The 22387-nt window shown below is 30.6% G+C and overlaps 3 protein-coding genes across 3 annotated transcripts in view; all 3 read left to right on the forward strand.

Moving 5' to 3' along the window:
• The window catches only part of LOC111372333 (carbonyl reductase [NADPH] 1), a 3952-nt gene extending 900 nt beyond the window's left edge, over window positions 1-3052 (forward strand). Inside the window, exons 2-4 of the mRNA XM_022994623.1 lie at window positions 908-1166; window positions 1286-1480; window positions 2300-3052. Of these exons, the coding sequence (XP_022850391.1) occupies window positions 908-1166; window positions 1286-1480; window positions 2300-2695 (850 nt within the window). The 3' untranslated portion in view covers window positions 2696-3052. The remainder of the gene's footprint in view (window positions 1-907; window positions 1167-1285; window positions 1481-2299) is intronic.
• Window positions 3053-14569: 11517 nt separating this feature from the next.
• LOC111372334 (succinate dehydrogenase assembly factor 2, mitochondrial-like) lies at window positions 14570-17741 on the forward strand. Its single transcript, XM_022994624.1, has 5 exons — window positions 14570-14749; window positions 14842-14946; window positions 15050-15176; window positions 17181-17249; window positions 17342-17741. Exons 1-5 carry the CDS (start codon window positions 14667-14669, stop codon window positions 17486-17488), a joined length of 531 nt encoding a protein of 176 aa, XP_022850392.1. The 5' UTR covers window positions 14570-14666; the 3' UTR covers window positions 17489-17741.
• A 1525-nt stretch (window positions 17742-19266) lies between these two features.
• LOC111372335 (uncharacterized protein At4g14100-like) lies at window positions 19267-21301 on the forward strand. The gene is made up of 2 exons (XM_022994625.1): window positions 19267-19867; window positions 20928-21301. The coding sequence occupies exons 1-2, from the start codon at window positions 19402-19404 to the stop codon at window positions 21110-21112; spliced, it is 651 nt and encodes a 216-aa protein (XP_022850393.1). The 5' UTR covers window positions 19267-19401; the 3' UTR covers window positions 21113-21301.
• The last annotated feature ends 1086 nt before the right edge of the window (window positions 21302-22387 follow it).

Genomic DNA, 22387 nt, shown 5'->3' on the forward strand with positions numbered 1-22387 from the left:
TGGTGGGGGGGGGGGGGGGGGGGGGGGGGGGGGTAGAGAGAGAGAGATAGTGCTATTTTTCCTTAAGGTATAGTATATCTCCTGCTGTTTAACTTAATACTGGAAAAGTTTTCCTTCTTCAAATTGTTTAATCTCTTTGATGGTTCTGGGTTCAACGACTGGAATCTGGCTAAAATTCTAGGTGTAGTCGAGAGCTGGTTTTTTGTGGAAACTCTTAGCTACTAATTGTGTCTTGTCCTGAGAACCCCTACCATTTGAAAAGCCACTCTGTACCTCCACCATATTTTGAGAAGCATTAGAAGGAATTAACTCTCAGATTCCATTAGATAATAAAACATCAAATTCTGAAATCATCGAAGCGTTCCATCTAGAGTCTTTAGTTGCCACACTAGCGTGAGCTCAAGAGATGGTGGTTTATTGAACTTGGTCACCATATTACTGACTTCAGTTACGAATTGTTATTTTGATCTCCACTCTGTCAAGTTCTGCATATAATCCATATTCTAAGCAGAATTACATTTTTCTTTAGGTTATGATAGTTGACTGTTGTGAGTTTTGACTCGTGAAATCTTCGTAATATGTTTTTGATGAGTCTTATATTAGGTAAAACATTTCTGTCCTCCTAATATCAGATTTTCTTGATGGACTTCATTGAAATAACATTTCTGAAATTTAGCTTTCCTTTGAGTCCTATCTAGGTGGCAGAAGTATTACTTCCCATGTTCTAATGATAACAACAAAAAATAGGTTTTCAGTTGAACCACTCAATGAATCATAGCTGCATTTCTTCTTCTCAGTAATATTAACAGCGTGTATTATACATCAAGATAGACTAGATCTACCTATACATTTACTGTTAAGAGTAGAATTCTGTAAAAAGTGATTTTTATTTTTAATTTTTCTTCAGATGGTGGTCCATTGATACTATTGCTGTAGTGACTGGTGCAAATAGGGGAATTGGATTTGAGATTGTGCACCAACTTGCATTGCATGGGTTGACAGTAGTACTCACATCAAGAGACACAGGCGTCGGTGAAGAAGCAGCAAAGGTCTTACAAGAAGGAGGATTAAATGTGTTGTTCCATCAATTAGATATCATGGATCCTGCATCGATTGAAACTTTTACCAAATGGATAAAAGAAAATTATGGTGGTATCGATATACTGGTATAATGGCCACCTTGTTTTACTGACATGTTAATGATCTATTTTAAGTTGATATAACCAAAAAGTTTGGTAATTTTGTTTGTTAGATTAAGTACTTCTCATTGATTATACACTTCTAGGTAAACAATGCAGGAGTTAATTTCAATGCTGGATCAGACAATGGTGTGGAATTTGCCGAACAAGTTATTCATACCAACTACTATGGCACGAAAAATATGATCAAAGCCATGATTCCTTTAATGAGACCTTCCCCTTCAGGTGCTCGTATTGTGAACGTGAGTTCACGATTGGGTAGATTCAACAGCAAACGGAATGTAAGTAGGAGCTATGTTTATTTATTTATTTATTTATTTATTTTTGGATTTTTATCATTGTCATGATTTTTCCTCTTCCTATTTTATTGTTTTTCTCCTGTGAAATATTTCAGTTATGCAGACACTGCATAAGTTTTTGTTTGTTAGCTTCGTGGCGACTAAGATTACAAGTCTAAACAAGGCATATGTTCTATAGTTCCAGTTTTACCCCGGTTTACTCTGGTAGAGTTCTTGTTTACATGCAAGATTGCAGGTTATCTTACACTATGATAGTCAACATGATAAATCATAGATCTTTTTTGTTTTAATTAAGTATCCGGAGATTAATCTATATTTGATTGTACATGTAGCGCGTGCAGAAAATGTGTGGAACTTGAATCCTTTTTATTTTTACTTGTAGAAGCTCGTTACTTGATTCTGTCTGCTAGATGTTTTCAATAAACAATTTCTCCCAAATGATTTATGTTAAGTCAGAATCATATCGGTTTATTTTTCTATTTCCATGCTAAGTAATTTACCCTCCTGGTGCATGCTTGAAATATTGAAACATCATCCACAGAAATCCTAAAGGCACATTATTCCTCTGCTCCCCTTGCAAAACACCCGAAACTTTTCAGTATTCTTTCATCTTTTGTTGTTTTTGACAATTTGAGGGCCACATGTCTTAAAATCAACATCTTTGACCAGCTGGAGCACTAAAAATTCATACTTTCAGTGCGTACGAATTCTTTTAAAGCCTCCTCTACTAAATGAGTAATTTTCAAGATCTTTAGTACCCGAAATCATAACCTCTACAAATAAGTTTATCTGTTTTTGCAGAGAATTGGAAATGATGAACTGAGAAAACAATTGGAAGACGATGAAGCACTATCTGAGGAGCTGATCGACCAGATTGTTAATAAATTTCTAGAACAAGTAAAAGATGGCAGTTGGACGGAAGGTGGATGGCCACAAGTTTTTACAGATTACTCTTTATCAAAACTAGCCGTTAACACTTATACAAGGCTGATGGGAAGGATACTTTCAGAACGCCCTGAGGGCCAGAAGATATACATCAATTGCTACTGTCCAGGCTGGGTGAAAACGGCCATGACTGGTTGGTCGGGGCATATTAGTCCTGAAGATGGTGCTGACACTGCAGTTTGGCTAGCTCTTCTTCCAGATCAATTCATAACGGGTAAATTTTTCTCTGAAAGGCGTGAGAAACATTTCTAACAGTAGGGGTCGACATATTCTAGGATTCAGTTTGGTTGCATTTTGCCCTTTAAGGACCAGATAAGAGATAAAGAAACTCAGTCTGCATCATAGAAGCCTATATTTATATGCTATTGAAATGGAGTCGTAATGTAAGAATGCATGATTGACAGCTGATTTCAACTCAAGAAGATTTGATCAGACTAAAGATTCAAGAGTAATTATTTACATCATGTCCTCTTAGTTTGTTCAATTGAGGAACCAGAGAGCCTTGGGATTGAATAGAAACCACCAATTTTTGGTATTTTTGATGATGTATTGTCATTTCTTTCTTTTGTGTTGAATTGAATGGATTATGATATGAATGAATTTTCATTAGACAGATGTTTAATTCTATGAAAGTTAAATATGTTGAAGTCGTGGCCTAGTTGTTCATCTATGACTATTGAGGGAATACTTTTTCTTGTATGTTCCAATTTATCTTTTGCGTCAAGCAAGGCTATTTAGGCATCCTGTACTTAATATTAGTTTTGTTTGGAAGGGATTAAAATTGAATTTTTAATAAATTTTGAAAAAATATGAAAAAATATGTTATTGAAAAGTTATGAATTCCATAAAATATGTATTTAAAATTAATTATTCACTTTAATTTATAATTCTTATTAAACAGGGGCTTAATATCACCAATCAAGATGTTCCAATTAATGCCATATGACCTGAACTTGATTTTTAAGCTTACTATTATTCTCTTTCGTGGAAGATTACCGACTTCCCCCAAGTACTTACCTTTGTGTTTGGGGAAAATTGATTCAAATCAAAAATAGAAATTAGAAAGATTTTAATCATAAAGTTAAGGGAAAGTTGCAACAGCGGTCCCTAATCTTTTCATTTTTTACAGACTTTATCATAATCTTTATTTTATGCCAGTTAAGGTCCCCAACCTTTCATAAATATAAACCCGAGGTCTATCTGGATGGAAATCATCTAAAACACCATCAGTTAATTAGGAAAATTCCTCGAACTATCGTTATCGCGACAGTTTTATTGGATGTTGATTTCTTAATATTATCGATCAATAGACGGTGTTTTAGACGGTTTTCGTCCAGATGGACTTCAAGTGCATATTTATGATAGATTAGAAATCTCTGCTGGCACAAAATGAAGGTTAAAGTAAATTCTATAAAAATAAAATGGTTAGGGACCACTGTTGCAATTTTTCCTAAAGTTAAACATGTGAAGAGTGTTATAGAGTAACTGCAATCAATTAATCTGCAAATATATATTTTTTAACATAATTGGTACAGAAAAATAGCTTTTTATTGTGATTTGTTATTGTCAGAAACTGTTTTTGATAATAATCAATTACATGGGGACAATTGTCTTTTTGTACAAATTCTATAAATAAAAATTTACTTGTAGCATTGTTCAACTGCAATTGGTCGGCCAATTACCTAACAATTTCAAGAAAATTGCACAAAGATTAGTGAGGATGGAAGAGTGCCACATCTCTCATCATCAATCATAGGGAAAAGAATAATGCTAGTCACCCAAGTATAATAACAGGGGATTTGAATTTGCTGAGGTGGCAAAATTGCACAGTTAAAAAAAAGGCTTAAGAAACTAAACAAAAGGGGAAACCACGAGTTAATTGTTTGAATACTCACTGAACTTTAAAGGACGTCACGTTTCACTCACTGAACTTTACTTTGCATCCAATTACTCACTGAACTTTGGAGTTAATTGTTTGAATACTCACTAAACTTTAAAGGGCATCACGTTTCACTCACTGAACTTTACTTTGCACCCAATTACTCACTGAACTTTGTAAACTTGCACTCCATCACTCATCGGGTTAAAGAGTTAATTGTTTGAATACTTACCGAACTTTACAAGACGTCACATTTCACCCACTCAACTTTACTTTGCACCCAATTACTCACTGAACTTTGTAAATTTGCACTTCATCACTCACCAGGAACCGTTTGTTCTGTTTGCCTATGTGGATGACGGCTTTAACACGTGACAGTTAAATTAGACAAACATAACAATGAATTGCCAAATCATATATCCAAAAAGACCCAAACATGCCTCACCGTTTTCACTCAAAAATGCCATGCCCAGTAAAGGCGAAAAAGAAGAAACAACAATCACGATATACTAAAATTCACCTTCGAAGCGGCCTATTTTAAGAGATTAGGGTTCCAATCGCGATTTATGTGTTAAAAACAGTGAGGCATGTTTGGGTCGTTTTGGATATATGATTTGGTAATTCATTGTTATGTTTTTCTAATTTAACTGCCACGTGTTAAAGCCGTCATTCACATAGGCAAACAGAACAAACGGTTCCTGGTGAGTGATGAAGTGCAAATTTACAAAGTTCAATGAGTAATTGAGTGCAAAGTAAAGTTGAGTGGGTGAAATGTGACGTCTTGTAAAGTTCGGTAAGTATTCAAACAATTAACTCTTTAACTTGATGAGTGATGGAGTGCAAGTTTACAAAGTTCAGTGAGTAATTGGGTGCAAAATAAAGTTCAGTGAGTAAAACGTTACGCCCTTCCAAAGTTCAGTGAGTAATTGGGTGCAAAGTAAAGTTCAGTGAGTGAAACGTGACGCCCTTTAAAGTTCAGTGAGTGAAACGTGACGCCCTTTAAAGTTCAGTGAGTATTCAAACAATTAACTCGGGAAACCACAGAAGTGAAAGTGCAAAAGCGGAAACATAAGTGCCAAACCATCCCTCCTTGTTGCTGCTGCGCCTACGCCGACCGGAGCACCCATCGCCGACGGAGCATCTTCAGAGACCAGTACTGCTACCACTAAAGAATCAATTGCAAATGTCTAATTCACGAGAGGGGTCCCATTGAAAAAACTTGCCACGCAAGGGGAGATCAAGAACAGAGCAAAAACCTGTGAGTTCTTTCCTAATACATTTTTACCCTTGATATGCTAAAGAATCTTAGTATTCTTCATCATCTATCTCCAAAATATGTGTACTGCAATATTTATCTGATTGATCGCACCCCTCTTTCATATCCAAACTATCATCATTATTAAACCAGAATTTAGCTCAAGTACTCGTACAATTCCTTAAGAATCTTGGCACCGAACTTGTCATAAAAATTAGCAGATCATTATAACTTTAACCTAAATTGCTCCCAAATCAGGACTGAATGGAGCAAAAAAAATCTACGTTGAATTCCATCTCAACATCATATCTAAAACCATCTCCCACTAGCCTTTGTAAGATCATGTTGACCTCACCTGGCTTCGGACCCTGTGCCACCTATGTACAAAATAGATAGGGAAAAAACACTGGAGATTATGGAAGGAAGAACAGAATAAAATCCAGTCGACTTTTGGGTTTTCAAATGTTGGAGATAAATGAGTTCCCTTTTTTCCCATTTTCCCCTCTTCTTGATTGGTGACTACCGGTGCTCTGGTCGGCTATGGCTCGACGACAGAATGGAGGGTTTGGAAACAAATGAAAAATCAGTCCCGATTTTAGGAAATACATGCAAATGACCCAAAACAAAGAGTTCATTTTCCAAAATAACCTTTGACTTATTTAGATACTTAAAATACCCTTCTTTTTGAATATTGCATAACAGGTTAATATGATATAGAAATCTTGCATTTTAGTCCTTAAAATTAAATATCACTTGATTTTCTATAGATTTATTGTTTTAGATTTATTTGATTTTTTAGATGTATTTTGATTTTTGTTCGCTCTAAGTAGCCTCCCCCCACCTCCAAATTGGTATCAAAGCCATAGAGATCATGGGGAAGCCCATAAAAAATAGGTTACCTGAAGAAATAAAAATCTTTAGATTTAGATTAACATTTAGATTTTATATAAATTTAATAAATAATAGATTAATTATTATAATGTTAAAGGAATATTTTGATTATACATCTTGAAAATAATAATTAATTATAATATACAAATATTTATATTTACATCTTGATAAAAACATAGAGATCATGGAAATTAAAATAAGAAAAATAGATAATTATTATAAATTAGAAGAAGGAAGAGGAAGTTATATATTTTTAAAACCTATTTCTAATAAATTAAAAATAATAACATTAACAATAGTTAAAGTTTTACCTAAAGAAATAAAAGAACAAATATTAGAAAAATTAATAATAGAAACAATAAATGATATATATACATATGAACAAATTATTAATATATTTGAAGATGAAGAAATTAATTCTTATTACAAAGAGAAGTATGAGTGTAAATGATACTAAAAATTTAAAATAAAATAAAATAATTATAAAAATGGAAAAAATACAAGAAGAAATAAGAAATATAATGTTAATACCATAATAAATAAGAGTATCGAATAAAAGACAATTAATAAAATTAAAATGTGAAAGATTAAGACTTGAGAGTAAATATTTTAGTATGGTAAAAGAATAATTAATAGATAATCTAGATATAGACAACAGAAAGTTTGGGAAAATAATAGATAAAAAAAAAGATAAAAGATGTAAATTAACTTATATGTTATAAAGATGATAATATGCCAATAAGTGAATATATGGAAGAATTAAAGTCATTAATAAAAATATTAATAAATGATATACAAGATTTAAGAAATGAAGTAAGAAAAACAAGAAATGATATAAATATATTAAAAATTGAAATTAGAGAATTAGAATAAAATAATAAAAATAAAGAAATGAAAATAGATAAAAAAAATCAATAGAAAAAGAAATAACTCGAATAAGAAAGAAATATATTGAGAAAGAGAGTGTAATAATAGAAACATGAAGTATGGACGATGAATTAAGAAAAGATAGATTGCCAATAATATTAGAAAAATTAAAAGTAAAAGAAAAAGAAGATAAAGATGAATGAGGAATTAGATTTACTTATAAAAAAATTTGATCAATTAAGTTTAAGTGATATAAATGAATACCAAGTTCTAATGAATGCTGGAGGAAGACTAATCCAATATGAACTTCTAAACAAGAATTACAAGATTCAGATGAAAGTTATGTACCTATATATAATAAATTATGTAAATAATTTTATGATAAAGTAAGAGATGGACAACCACCTAAAGGAAATAAATATAGAGACAGATTTGAATTAAATGATAATTATGATAAACCTATTAACCATGGAGGAACAAAACTAGGTTTAAATTGTAAAATAGATACTAAAAAAGCCTTATTAACTTGGGCAGATTCAATAATATTATTCTTTTAATATAATAAAGAGGACACATGGAAAAATATTGAAAGAAGAATAGATTTCTTAATAGCATCTTTTAAAGGAGATGTTAGAAATTGGTAGGAATGAACAAGTAATGATACAAAAACATTAATAAAAAGAAATGTACAAATAGAAATAATCAAATCAGATAGACAAGGAATAGAAAAGTTAGTAGAATATATCTCAGATGAATTTTTAGGAGAAAATTGGATGAGAAATGCTGTAAGAGAAGAAATAAAAGCAAAAAAATAATGCTAGAATTAAACTGATAAATTTAACAATATGTGATATGCGTAAAATTAAAGAATATACTTGTAAATTTATAAATTATTATTATGTTCAATTTTATAGTAATGAGAACCAAGAAGTATACCAAGATATGCATTATAATAAATTACTAGGTTCATGGGGAATATATTTTAAAATAGAGTTTGAAAAATATGTTAGAGACAATGTTGGAATACCTGGAATTTTAGGTTCAAGAATAAAATTTTTATTTGAAAGATTTGCATGCATATGTCAACAAAGACAATTAATGAAAAAATTTAGAAATTTTAATAAAAAATATATAAAACCTAGAAAAAGATATTATAAAATAAAAAATATCCCATAAGGTCAACAGAAAATAAAAGTTATAAAAAAAATAAAAGTCAATGTAAATGTTAAAATTGTCGAGAAATAGATCATATAAACCCTGATTGCGATAAAAAGAAAGTTAAAATATTACAAAAAGAATATTTGGAAATAAAATATGAATTGAGTGAAATATCAGACATTGAAGAATATTATAATCAAGAAGTTTATATAAGTGAAACGGAGGATGATGAATCAGAATTTGAATAAAGAAATAGAGGAAATAGAAAGTAATAATATAAATATACAAGAATATGAAGGAATAGAATGATATGGATTAAAAGTTACATTTGATAACAATAAATTTAGAAAATTACAAAAAATATTTTTAGATTTAAAAATAGGGAAATGAGAAGTTTTAGATAGAATTTGGAAAAGAAAAATAATAGCAATAAATGAATATCACAAAATAGAAAAAATCATAGATGCAAGAACAACATATGAACAATTTAAATTAAATCTTTTAACAAAAAATATAGTTGAAGAACTATTAACAAATATTAGTAAAAAATAAAGTGAAAAAATCCAATATATTTATTTAGCAGGAATACAAATAATGTTTAAATCATTATTCAGAGAATGGATAGACTTATCCTTAACTATAACCTTACATTATGTAAGAATAATAAATTTAAAAGATAGCCATTTAAGAATAATAGAAGGAAATCTGGCATATCAAAAAATAATGTTTACATGTTACCTAAAATATTGTGTATCATTAAAAGATAGAAAATTTAATGAAATTTTAGAATTGCTTTTTAAATTCTATGGAGATAATATCATGCAACCAGATGATCAAATTATGATTATAGAATATAGAGTTTTATACGCATTTACCAATTCTAATTATGGAAACATTTATTCCAATAAACCTTATATTGAAATACATAAAAAATATGAGGATATTAGCAAAATAATATAACCAAATAAACAAATAAGTTTAATTTCAAAAGAATATGAATTTAGTATAACAAGAAATAAACCTGAAATAACATAATTAAATGAAGGAGAATGTTTTAATAATATAACATTTAAGGATGAAAAATTAATCAAGAAATCAAAAAGTCTTAGAATACCCAATAAAAACCAGTTAAAAGAATTTAATAATATAAAAGAAGTAAAATTATGTAGAAATGTTGAAAATATGAAAATAGAAGGAGAACACTATAATGGAAGAGAAAATATAAATAGACCAAATATATTAATAGATACATGAGCTAGTGAATGTCATATAACTTCAATCAGAAATAAAGGATCAATAACTCATAAAACTGATCCATATGATATGTAAATTTTGATGGACAAGTACATATTACAGATTTGGAAGTTAAAGTACCAATAAAAATAGAAGGAATAGATATTTTAGTACCTTGTTATATAGATAAAAGTATGGATATAGACCCCCATATACTTTTAGAAATGAGTTTTTTTAAATGGATTAGAAGATTATAGTATAAAAAGAGAAGGATTATATATAGTCCATAATGAACAAACTATATTATGTAAAAAGAACTAAATGAATAATCAGATAAATTTTTCATTACCTGTATATATACAAATCGCTATTATAGAAGTAAATATAACAACTTGTGCTTTAATAGATACTGAAAGTGATATAACAATATTTAAAAGTTTTTTGATAAAATCATGGAGTGATAATAGTAATATAAAAACAATTGGAGTCACAGGAGAAAGTACCCAAATAATAAATAGTACTGATAAAGTTAATATAATTTTTGGAAGTAAACAAGTTACAATAAATAAAATTTATAAATATGATAAATTAGAGTGTAATATATTATTATGAAATGATTTTATACAACAATTTCAATAGTATAAGCAAAATAATTATATGATAATGCTACAAACACCTTATAGAGTTCAGTCAGCTCAGCGTGGTGATAAATGAGAGAAAAAAATCAATAATATTTAGTGAAATAAAAAATTAAAGAATTTTGTATAAAAAAGTTTTGAAAACAAGAATAGAAATAAGTTTAGAAAAATTTATTGAACAATTAGAAAAATTTATGGAAAAAATTCATTGTTATTTTGGAAACCATATCACCTTAAAGCCAAAATAGAATTGACAGAAAAATGTTATAATAAGAGTCAGACTCATGATGTATACTATAGAAGATACACAAGAATTTAAAAAATCAGATAAAAGAATTGTTAGAACAAAAGCTTATTAGACCTGGCAATGGACCTCATAGTAGTCTAGTCTTTATGGTTATGAAACATTCTGAACATGTTAGAGGAAAAGCTAGAATGATTATAAATTATAAAGAATTAAATAAATATACTAAATTTGATGGATATTTTTTACCAAATAAAGAAGTTTTAATAAACCTTGCAAAAGGAAAACAATATTATTTTAAATTCGATTGTAAATCAGGATTTTGGTAAATAAAAATGGAAGAAGATAGTATACAATATACTGCATTTAGTGCACCTCAAGAAAAATATGAATGGTTAGTAATGTCATTTGAATTAAAAAAATGCACACAAATATAACAAAAAATGAATAATATATTTAAAAAGTTTAATGAATTTCTAATTGTTTATATAAATGATATACTGATATGTTCTAACAGTAAAGAAGAACATATGAATCATTTAATACAATTCATAAATGAATGTAAAAAGGAATTGTACTTTTTAAAAAGAAATCTATAATAGAAAAATAAGAAATAGATTTTCTTGGATTTTTAATAGATAAAAAAGGAATAAAATTGTTGACTCATATATCTAAAAAGATAGAAAGTTTTCCAGATAAATTAGAATCCAAAGAACAAATACAAAATTTTTTAGGATGTTTAAATTATGCAAAATGTTTTACTGAAAATCTTTCTAAGAAAAGGCATAAAATACAAATTTTACTTAGAAAAACAAATACTAAAGAATGAAATGAATAACATATAGAAAAAGTTAAATCATTAAAAGAAGAATGTAAAAATTTACCAAAATTAAGATTACCAGATGAAAAAGATAATTTGATTGTCAATACTGATGCCTCAGATAAATATTGGACAGTAATATTAAAATAGATTTAAATGAAATTTGTAGATATTCAAGTGGAACTTTTAATCAAGTAGAAATAAATTATACCACTCATGAGAAAGAATTATTAGCAATTATTAGATGAATAAAAAAGTTCTCATTATTTTTGTTATCCAAAAAATTTATTGTTGAAACTGATAATTCTCAAGTTGTAGGATTAGTCATAAATAAATTACCATCAGAATCTCAATACAGAAGGCTCCATAGATGATAAGCTTATTTAATATTTTATAATTTTGATATAGTTCATATTAAATGAGTTAATAATTTTTTTGCAGATTTTTTCAGCAGAAACATAGAATTTGCTGATGGATAAAGTTAAGGTTATGGAATTATACTAATCTATCCTACATATACAAAAAATGACAGATTTTCTTAAAGAAGAATCCGAAGATATAAATACTGGAGCAACACAAATCTCAGAGATGTTCAACTCAAATATAAAAAGATTGTTGAATATCACTACTGAGCATTATAAAGAGGTCATAGAACTCAAAAATCAAGTTGATGTTATCGCAGCACAACTAAAAGATATACCGTCTGAGACAGATATACCAAAGAGCTCAGAAATGAGTTTTCCAAATCAATATCAAATAGGGACAGTTGGAAGCAGCAGTGGACCCAGACGCGACAATATACCAACTGATAAAAAAAGGAGATTCCATTTCAGTAGCATCAACCAAAAAAGTAATGATACATGGAGATAAAAGATATTCCAAAAAATTCAGTATCATAGATCAAGAAGATAAAATTTCTTTAGATCCAAAAGAAGAAAAATATGCTAAAATAGTCAGAATTGCTCACGAAATAAAAATGAATGATTCATATTTCATCTCTCCGGGAAATAATGTTTATCCCAGAATAACAGTTATGGAAGGAGGAGACCCTTCATTTATAAAAATTATGGCAGACTATGGATTCATTGATTTGATATATCTAGGAAAATATTTGATAGAAATTTTGAAATTTGATGATATATTCATAAAAGAAGTATCCAGATTTGACAAGGAATTTTTCAAATTTTACTCAATAAGTCCTGAATATGATGGAGTTGTTTACTATCAAGTTGAACGCATAATCTCAATTGGATATGTTGCAACCAATTTCCAAATAGATGTGGTGGAAAATGATAGAAAAATTTCAATAGTGACAAAATCATGGATCAGACATAAAAGAGCACTTGGAATTAAAGTCATATACAACATTGCCAAAAATTTGTTTGACAAAAAATTCTCATGCATGTGCCAATATAAAAACTGGATGCTGATATCAAATCAAGGACATGGAAAATTAGAAATATTGAAAGATTATATTACAAGATACGAAATATATCAATTTCCAGGGTGTCCTACCACTATAAAAGAATCATGCTAGTTAAGGGAGTGCCCCAACTACATGTGAAAGAAGAATACAATAATATAGCACCTTTGACAAAGTTAAGGGAGTGCCCCAACTGCATGTGAAAGAAGAATACACTAATAGAGCACCTTTGACGAAGTTATATGGAGGACAATAATACAGCTGCATGTAAAGACAATAAAGATAAATGTCAATAATAGAGAAAAATGCTCTTTGGATAAAAAGTTGAAAAAACATGTGAAGATGTATGTCCAATAAGGAAAATAATAAAGAGGTAAGTGTGCCTTTGCTGATATACTCAATGTTGTAATATATTCTCATAAGAATTGTATAAATAGAGACGTTATAACAGATATAAATCATTTTGAAATCTCGAATTGTAATCAACAGCCACTCCTAAGCCATCTTTAGTTTGAAAAATCAGTTTTTCTGGAAATCCTTGGATACTGAATAGAAATATTGTAAAAGTTCTTATAGAAATAAAATTTTAATATTTTGATATCAATATGAGTTTCTAAATCTTTATTCCCAACGATTCTTGAAGGATCTAATAGAAAGTTTTCTTCTTATTTTAGCAAAAAGAGAGTTTTTCTTTAATAGAAGTCTAGAATTTTATTTTTTTAAAATTAATAGAGTGAGAGCAAGAAGCTGAAATTTTAAAAATCCTGTGAAGGTTGGAGGCTGTTGAAGGAAGCAGTTTACATATTCAGAGCTTAAAGGTTACTCGGTTCTAAGAATAAAGATCCAGATCAAACCTAAGATAAAACTATTAAAATTTTGCTAAAATTAGAATGAATCTTTTTATATCTTAGAGAATCAAAGGGATTAATTGCATGATTTGATGATTATTTAGAATAAATGCCAGAATATACAATTAAAAGATTGAATAATTTATTAGAAAGAATGTTAGAAATAATAAAAAATCTGTATTCTCAATTAGAAAATATGGATGCATCTTTTGAAAAATATAATAAATTAAGTAATAAATATGAATAATATGTTGCAGATTATTCCAATTTATTAGATCATAGAATGAAGTTATATTCAAATATTCAAAATATAAGATAAAATATTTAAAAGATTAGGATATATGTTGCAATGTAGAAAGAATCATTTCATCAAGGACAATATAGGTTTTTTCATAAACAAAAATAGTCATAGGTCAAATAGAAAAATCTCCCCCCGATTTTGCACATTTTGTCTAGTTTTGTAAGTCTTTTTATTTTTTTATTATTGTGCCTTATGCCACTTCAGCAATATTGTCCTTGTTTGAGCCACATTATTACATTATTTTGGATGGATTTTTTGGCCCAAAAAATTATTTTTTGACCGTTATTTCACTATTTCAGTTGTTATATTTGATTTTTTCTCTCACAAGTGGACCCCACTTTTCTTCTAATGATAAAAAAATCAATTATCAAAATCACTCCCAAACAAGCTTTATATTTCTAAGAATACATTTTTGAATAGTGTAATGATGAGAAATGTATAGTTAAAAAATAAAAAAAAATTTGAATTTACGTTTAATATTATTTTATTAAAAAATGACTAGTTGAAATGACGTAAAATTATACTTCTTTTTTAAAATGTGGCTGAACGTAGCTATTATATTAACTATTCCCAAGCCTGGTTTTAAGCCTGACTGAGTAGCGGGATTGTAGGGAAAATTCATAGCTCTCATTTGAACCCGAAACGCACACCATCAAATCCTCAAAAATGGCAAGTTTGCCAAGGGCAATTTTCAGCGCCATTCCACGCCTTCTTAGCTCCTCGCCTGCCACATCCGACTCTCTTTACAGGTCAAGAATTTAATTTAATTAATATACGGTCCACAAAAAAATTATTGTAATTTTGTTGTTGTTGTTGATCATAATTTTTTGGGTTTATCTAGGCCTATATTGGGTTCGTTTTCGCGTTTTAGTTCGTCAAATTCGACTACCCAATCGATTGATATCGATCTTTCGAATGAAGAAAGCAAAAGGCGTTTATTTAACAGGTTTGAAATTTTTGACACCCAGTAAAATTTAGTCCTAAAATTACGTTTATTAGCATTTTATGGTTTTGAGTATGAACAATTTATTGTTTACGCAAAATCGTAGGTTGTTGTATAGGAGCAAGCAAAGAGGGTACCTGGAGCTGGACTTAATTTTGGGGAAATGGGTGGAGAATCATATTCACTCCTTGAATGAAGACGGAATTAAATCCCTGGTTCATGTCCTTGACCTGGTAAATTTACTTACTATCATCTCCTTTAATTTTTTTCCCCATATTTGCAAATGTCAATATGTTGGCTATTTACATAAAAACTCTATATTCTGATTTTTAGGATTTTTACTTCATTAGGTAATGTACCAAAAAGATTAGAAGTCAAATATATGTTCTTGTCACTTTAACTTTTTAATGCTATTTCCTTAAATAATTCACCATTGTAATATGTTAAATGGGAGTTGTGAAATGGGGGAGCAGGTGGAGAAGAAACCTTCCACACTCGTGGGTTCTTGACTGTTGTGCTCAGCTGGTTGCAAAGCGTATAGTGGCTGGCTGCTCTGTGAAACCTTTTTTTTATAAAGAATTTACTGAAGATTCCTCATCCTTGAATACACAAAGCTGAGTTTTTAAACTGAATATGAATATTTCTGGATCATAATGAATTACCTGTCCAGTTTTAGCCTTTAGGTTGTTAATATGTTTTCGTTGTTTTAAACATCAAGTGTGAAAGTGATAATAGCTTCAGACTGATATTGATCGTGTAAGCCTATTCTGCTGAGCAATATATTTGTTCAATTAGTAACTGTGTCAATCACAGATTGATTAGAAATAAGAGTAATGCGACTTGTGACCTGGATGTTTAATGTCGTGACACAATATGGATATATGCATTGGCATTTATATATTCCACACGGAAGGTTTAAGATTTGATCTTCTGCCATCAAAATTCACTGAACCAAGGTTAATAGGATTCTGTGGAAAATTAGCCATTTTGATAGAGCATGTAATCATTGCTTTAGAGGACACTTAAGATGTCTTCTTGGCCTTTGGATGCCAATCCAGGTGTCCATGAATTTGAAAGCAAGTGTCCACGATATGATCTGTACTCTTACAGTGAGTACACTTTCGATCTTTCTTTGATATAGGTGTTTTACTAGAGGCCATCACAGCCCCTTCTCCAATTGCTCCTCCAAACATGGCTTCCTGATGATTAGCTTTCGAACAAACCATAGCATGAGCAGTTTGTATATTTGGAAGTGGTTTGGTAGCAAGTACTCGACCTCTAACTCATCCAATTGAGAACCAAGGCATCCCAGAAACATGTACACCTGTTGAGAATTAATCTGTGGGTATTTCTCAATGTCCTTGGTACACTCTATAGAGCAATCATCAATATCGTCAAGTTGCTACCAAATCTTCTGTAGTTTACCAAAGTAGGGGATAACAAACCCCCCATTTTGGTGAACAGAAATCACTAGCAGTGTAGTTGATAGGCCTTTGATGCATCTTGCTCGACTGAATGCCTCCCTGACTACTTCCCATATTTCTTTTACTGTAGACAACCGAAGAAAGAAGGATCTGATATCTTTTGTTATTTCATGAAGGAGCCACGATTTCACCAGACAATTTTCATCTTCCTAGGCTTTATATTCTTCTGACTGGACATTTTTAGGTGTAGCTTTGGTCCTTGAAATGTAACCCCAACGTTTCCTTTCTCTGATCTTATTTTGAGCGTTCAAAGCCCATTCAACATAGTTGGTATCGTCAAGCTGTTCTGGAGCAATTAACGTGGAAGTTTCTTGCACATGGAACCCAACCATTGTAGTAGAATCTTTCTTCTTTGGAGAATCATTACTCCCAGCCATTGTGGGTAAGACAACCAAAAAGAGAGCAGAAAAAAATAAAAAGACAATTGTGAACACAAGAAACTAAAAAACTTCAGTTCCTAGAATAAAGAAAAAGAGAATGAAGGTGGCTCTAATATCATTTCAAAGAATACGATGGTAAAAGTAATTTTCTAATGATTCATTCATCACAAGTGATAATATATAAAAATAAAAATAAGTAAAAAAAAAAAAAAAAAAATATATATATATATATATATGGAATCCATTTTCATTTTTCACTGAGTAGAATATATATATAATATTCAAATCACACTTTATGCATTTGATTGGCCATGTTTTGCATTCAGGGAATTACACTTGTGTTTTCTAAGCCTGTTCCTGCTTATACCAACAGGAGAATCCAGATCTATGGAAATGGCTGACTTGTCAGGAGCAACCCCCTGATGCAGTAAAAATAAATCCTGTAAGATATGATTTAGAAACAAGTTTTCTGTCTGTTGCTCACTTCAATCCATGACTGCTTTCGTGATATGATCCATCTAATTTTCTTCACAGGTATTTTTAGCTGTGCGGGACAAGGTTATGAACAACCTCAACAACCATGCTTCTCCTGAAACTCGAGCTACTCCTGGACAGCCATGGGTAAGAGGTTGGGACGATTTCAAAAAAGGTCGAGATGCCCCTACAGCTGGGAACCAGTAGTTGCATAATGAGATCAAATGTTCTAAAATATCGAGCTTTTCTCCAAGGTAGCGTGAATAATGTTTTGAAATGCATATCGTATCATTGCTTCATTCTGTGGTACTCTGTAAAAATAATGTTTTATTGATGAGCCTGTGAACTGTGTGTCCACCCAACATTTATGAACTTTGTGCATTGATTTTGTATAAGGAATAATGTTAAATTCTATCGACTCCCGAGTGCTCGGGTTCATAAACTCGTTTGATGAATTAAATTATGCCCTTGTGCTCGTAACATCAGGACCCGGAGTCTAAAAGGATGTTTAACCGTGTGATATTGAGCATGTTTTGTCTAATTTTAATTTTAATTTAAGTTGTCTAAATATATTTATAAACTACTCATTTCACAACTTACTATTACTATAGAGTTATGCCACATATTCCATAGGACCATAGTGTAGAGCATCTTCAAAGGGTTTGTGGATTGCATCAAAAAGTGTTGTCATCTCTCTTTTAAGACTAAATCTTTACTGGGACGGGCACACCATCCACATGGTGTGTAGGTCCAATGCCAAGGCGCCATTTTGGCGGGTGGGCCGAGGTGTTTAGTGGGCCACCCACCGAGGTGGCGCACCCTAATAGGACGCTACGGTGCGACCATCCCAGTGAAGTTTCTCTCCTCTTTTAAATGTTTACTTGGTAAGAAAACGGGTATAGTGCTAGATATCCTCCACTTATTTTTATTTCTTTGTGTTAATTCATTTAATTTTCATAAATTATGTACTTTCTTTCTATATATCATTTCCTTTGTGCATGTGGCCCACATTTTCATTCAAGGTGTTCTTCTCTTCATTTTCATTTTGCTTGTCACTTGTACAAGATTGTTGCATTAAAAATTCTCTTTTAAATACTTCTAGTCAAGGAAGTTGATTAAAATTAGTGAAAATTACAGTCAATCAAGTTTTTTAAGTTCCAACTTCAAAAATCAAGTTTAAATTTTCTTTTATACAAAAATCAGGTGATAATACATTTTAAATATTAATGATAATAATATAAATTAAATAAATCTACAAACCCACCATCCGAAAATGTTTTTGGGCCTTTTGCAAAGTTACTATCAAATATTGTTGGGCCTTAAAAGTCCAAGGTTGCATAACAATGGGCCCATGTGAGCCACTCTGATACTCGTCCAAATTTTGAACGGATAAGCTCTTAAATCAAATAATTGGAGAAGGTGACAAAATAAGACTCCTATCCTGTGGCCAAGGTAAATCGTCCGTTTATACTTTATTGTACATTAATTTTGTTAAATCAAATTAATTACCTTTTAATTTCATTTTGAAGTACTCTCCAATAAGGGAACACATTCACGGTCTGTTCGGTATTGATTAAGAGAATTGATTTTTTTATCGTTAAATGGAAAAGTGGGTCTCACTTGTGAGTAAAGAAGTAAAAAATAGCGGTTAGAATAATAAAATAACGATCAAAAAATTAATTTTTCTATTTGAAAAATTGCTTTCAAACGAGAGTTCAAATTCTAAAGAAACAATCTATCATGGGGATGGTGACCCAAATGGCTGTGGTGGCCATCCTCATCTCCGGAGATTTTCAAGAAGTTGGGATGAGACATAATTAAATATTTGTTCATTTTTCGCAAGAATATTAAAATTAATATTTGATCAAGAAACTCGCTAATTCAGAATTAAAAGAATCTAAAAAAAGAAAAAAAATCAATTAATTGAAAGAAATATGATTTATGATTTCAGTCAAAGAAGAATCATTCAATGTCATCATTTGGCGGCTGGCGGCTTATTCAAAGCTAATAAAATAAACCATCTTTATCATGAGGCTCAAAGGTCAAATCAACTACTCTGCAATTTCACATTCTTTGATGAAGCGATCTGATCTGAGTGACTCTGAATCCCTCGTAGAAAAATGGGAGAAAACAAAACCTTTTCCCCCAAATCCATCATCTGCTTCGTTTCCTCACTAATTTCTACTGTAATCGCATCATCGCCGGTGCCTCAGCCATGGCCGCTGCAATTCCACTCAATTCTCGTCATGAACAGCAGCAAAGGAGTCCTCCAAATCGACGATCTCTGGTACGACTTCCCCAACGGGCGAAATTTCAACATAATTCAGAGCCAATTGGGGCAAAAACTTTACAGTCTGGAATGGAATAATGGAACTTCTTTTTACTATACATTGGATTCTGATAAAGTGTGCTCGAGCAAGCAAGATCCTGTGGGAATTCTGAGACCTAATTGGCTTGAGGGAGCTAATTATCTTGGGCAGCAGTACAAGGATGGGTTCCTTTGCAATGTATGGGAGAAGGCTGAGATTGTTTGGTACTATGAAGATGTGATTACCAAAACACCTGTTTACTGGTATTTCCACACGGGTATGTACTGTATACACGAATTCCTCTCTGTTTTTACACCTTATTTAGCCCCAACCCCATTTATAGTTTCCATTTTGTTGGGAAAAAAGAAAGAAAGAAAGAAAGAAAGGGTGTGGTTAAGTCCATGTTTGATGTAGTTAAAAATTAAATATTTGATAGATTTTAATAAGAATCGATGAAATATGTGATTTAAAAGTTGTGCATCCATAAAATATGTGTTGGAAATTACTTGTTAATTTTAAATAACATTTTCATCAACATTTTGTTCCATTCCAAACCAAGGGCTAAAAGTATGGAAAATTTTTAGTCTAGGAACATTGAAAATGAATTATGGAAAAAAATAAGCCATTGTTTGGTCTATATTAAAATCTCAATTCAAATTCAATAATTAATTTTAGTGGAGGTTATGCAGGCTACCTGTTTTCTTTTTTTATAAAATTTCTATAATTACATGTTAAAGAATTTTATCCCACAAATACTACAACATTGTAGTAAAAAAGAAAAATATTAAATCAATTAACTCCTAAACGAAATAATCAATCGACGATTGATTTTACTCTACCAAACAAACCTTTCATAGACGTTAATCAAATTATCAAAGTCAAAATTTTAAAATTGGTGACTCTTGGATAATCCTTCGAAGGATGAGGTACAAGTTCGCCATTCTTATTATAGTCTCCTCGGAAGTCCAGAACACTAAGTGGAATGCACAATCAAGTGTGTCAGCATATTCACTTTCTTTGGTCAGGACAAGCCTTTCGATATAATTAGTGTTGTAGTCGATCTAAGTAAGACCGTAAGAACTAAGTGTCTTCCTGATGTAAGACTAATTATTTCTTAATCGAAGTGTAAGTTGTGTCTCTTTTGCTCAAGTATTTGGCAACAATCATTTTAATAAATAAATAACAATGTGATATTTTGGAGTTATGGAGACATGTCTCTTCGAGGTTGAGGGTAATGTAAACTTCCCATCGGGTCATAGGATAAAAACCCTCATCTTACTTAGACGAACCTTGCTAAAACCTAAAAATAAAATGTAACATTTATATGTGAATTGCAGGGACAATAGCACATTTTATGACATTCGAGGTTGGGAGAGTACTCGAGGATCCAAACTGGCAAGCCCCTGTCTATTGCTTTGAAGAGTCTAATGAGCAAAACAAACCAGCACTTGAAATAATAGCTACATGGAATTTGATGAGACAACTCCAGAGCATTCCTGCTTCTCTGAAAGTTTACTTATAAGTTTCTTTTAGAATAAATACATTTTTATAGCTTAAAAAATAAGTAATTACTTCTGTCTAAGGGTCCCTTCCCTTCTCTTCTTGCCACCTATGTCTATTCAAGGAATTACTATATGAAATAAATTGAAGTGATGATAACATGATTTTTGTAAAAGAGACTTCCGTTTATAAGGACAATAGATTTCTTATATGGTACATGTATTTGAAGATAGAGGATAGATTAAAATTAATATTGTCTTTGTGATCTTGTAAAATATAATAAAAAGGTGGGAACGAACACGATTATCATGAGTCATTGTCTCTATTGAGAGGGAGAAAAAAAATAAAATTATTTTAAAAATTTTTAGAATTATTCTCTACGAGTTCCTGTAACATATATAGAGCCTGTTTGATTTTTGTTAATTGGGAAAAAATAGTTTTGAATAGTATTTAGGAGAATATATGGTTAAAAGTAGGAAAAAGTTTTTGGTACATATGAAAATTATTTTATTGTATGAATGTGTAGTTGAAAATGATCATATAACAAACCATAAAATAAATCAAAGAGTGTCAAACATGCACTTATTAACAACAAATTTTTAAAAAACGCTATTCTAAAGTGGATTTTCCCCCTAAAATGGGGCTCGAGCAAGAGCATATTAACATTTATTATTTTACATACTTTGATAACAGTATGTGGTTTTTAGTGCTAAAAAAAGGAAGGGTAATAATTAAATTAGAGAGTCTAGGGTCAGTAGATATGATCTAATTATTGGAACTTGGGCAACATATATTCGAACGGGTCATTATGATATCTCGATAACATTTTAGACTCAATTGCAATCATTTTGAAAGTTTTGGATTTAATTGAGCTGTAATTAAAATTTTAAGCACTATACGTACAATTAAATCAATTATGATCTAATTAGACTTGTATTTAGACCAAATTTCTTCACATATAAAATACTATAGGTGGCCGAAGATTCATGTAAAAGAGAGAAGTTTGGCAAAAATTTTTTTATTGTTTTCATCGATTTTTTTTTCTATGTTCATCCAGTTTAAAATTGAATTTTAATTTAACAGAAAACATGTCCACTTGTTGGCATGGTCTTAAACTTTGGTAGAATAACATAGAAGGCTTTTGAAAGTTAAAAATGTCTAGTCCTTGAAATCAAAAGTTGGAAGTTCGTGATTCAAATTTGATCAAGAATTTGTGTAGATTTTGAATTTATATTTCTTGATTATGATATACATGTTAATATCTATAAGGATCTTGGATTTTCCAATTTAATATATA

Source organism: Olea europaea, chromosome 23 (assembly GCF_002742605.1).
Source record: "Olea europaea var. sylvestris chromosome 23, O_europaea_v1, whole genome shotgun sequence".
Taxonomy (NCBI): Eukaryota; Viridiplantae; Streptophyta; class Magnoliopsida; order Lamiales; family Oleaceae; genus Olea; species Olea europaea.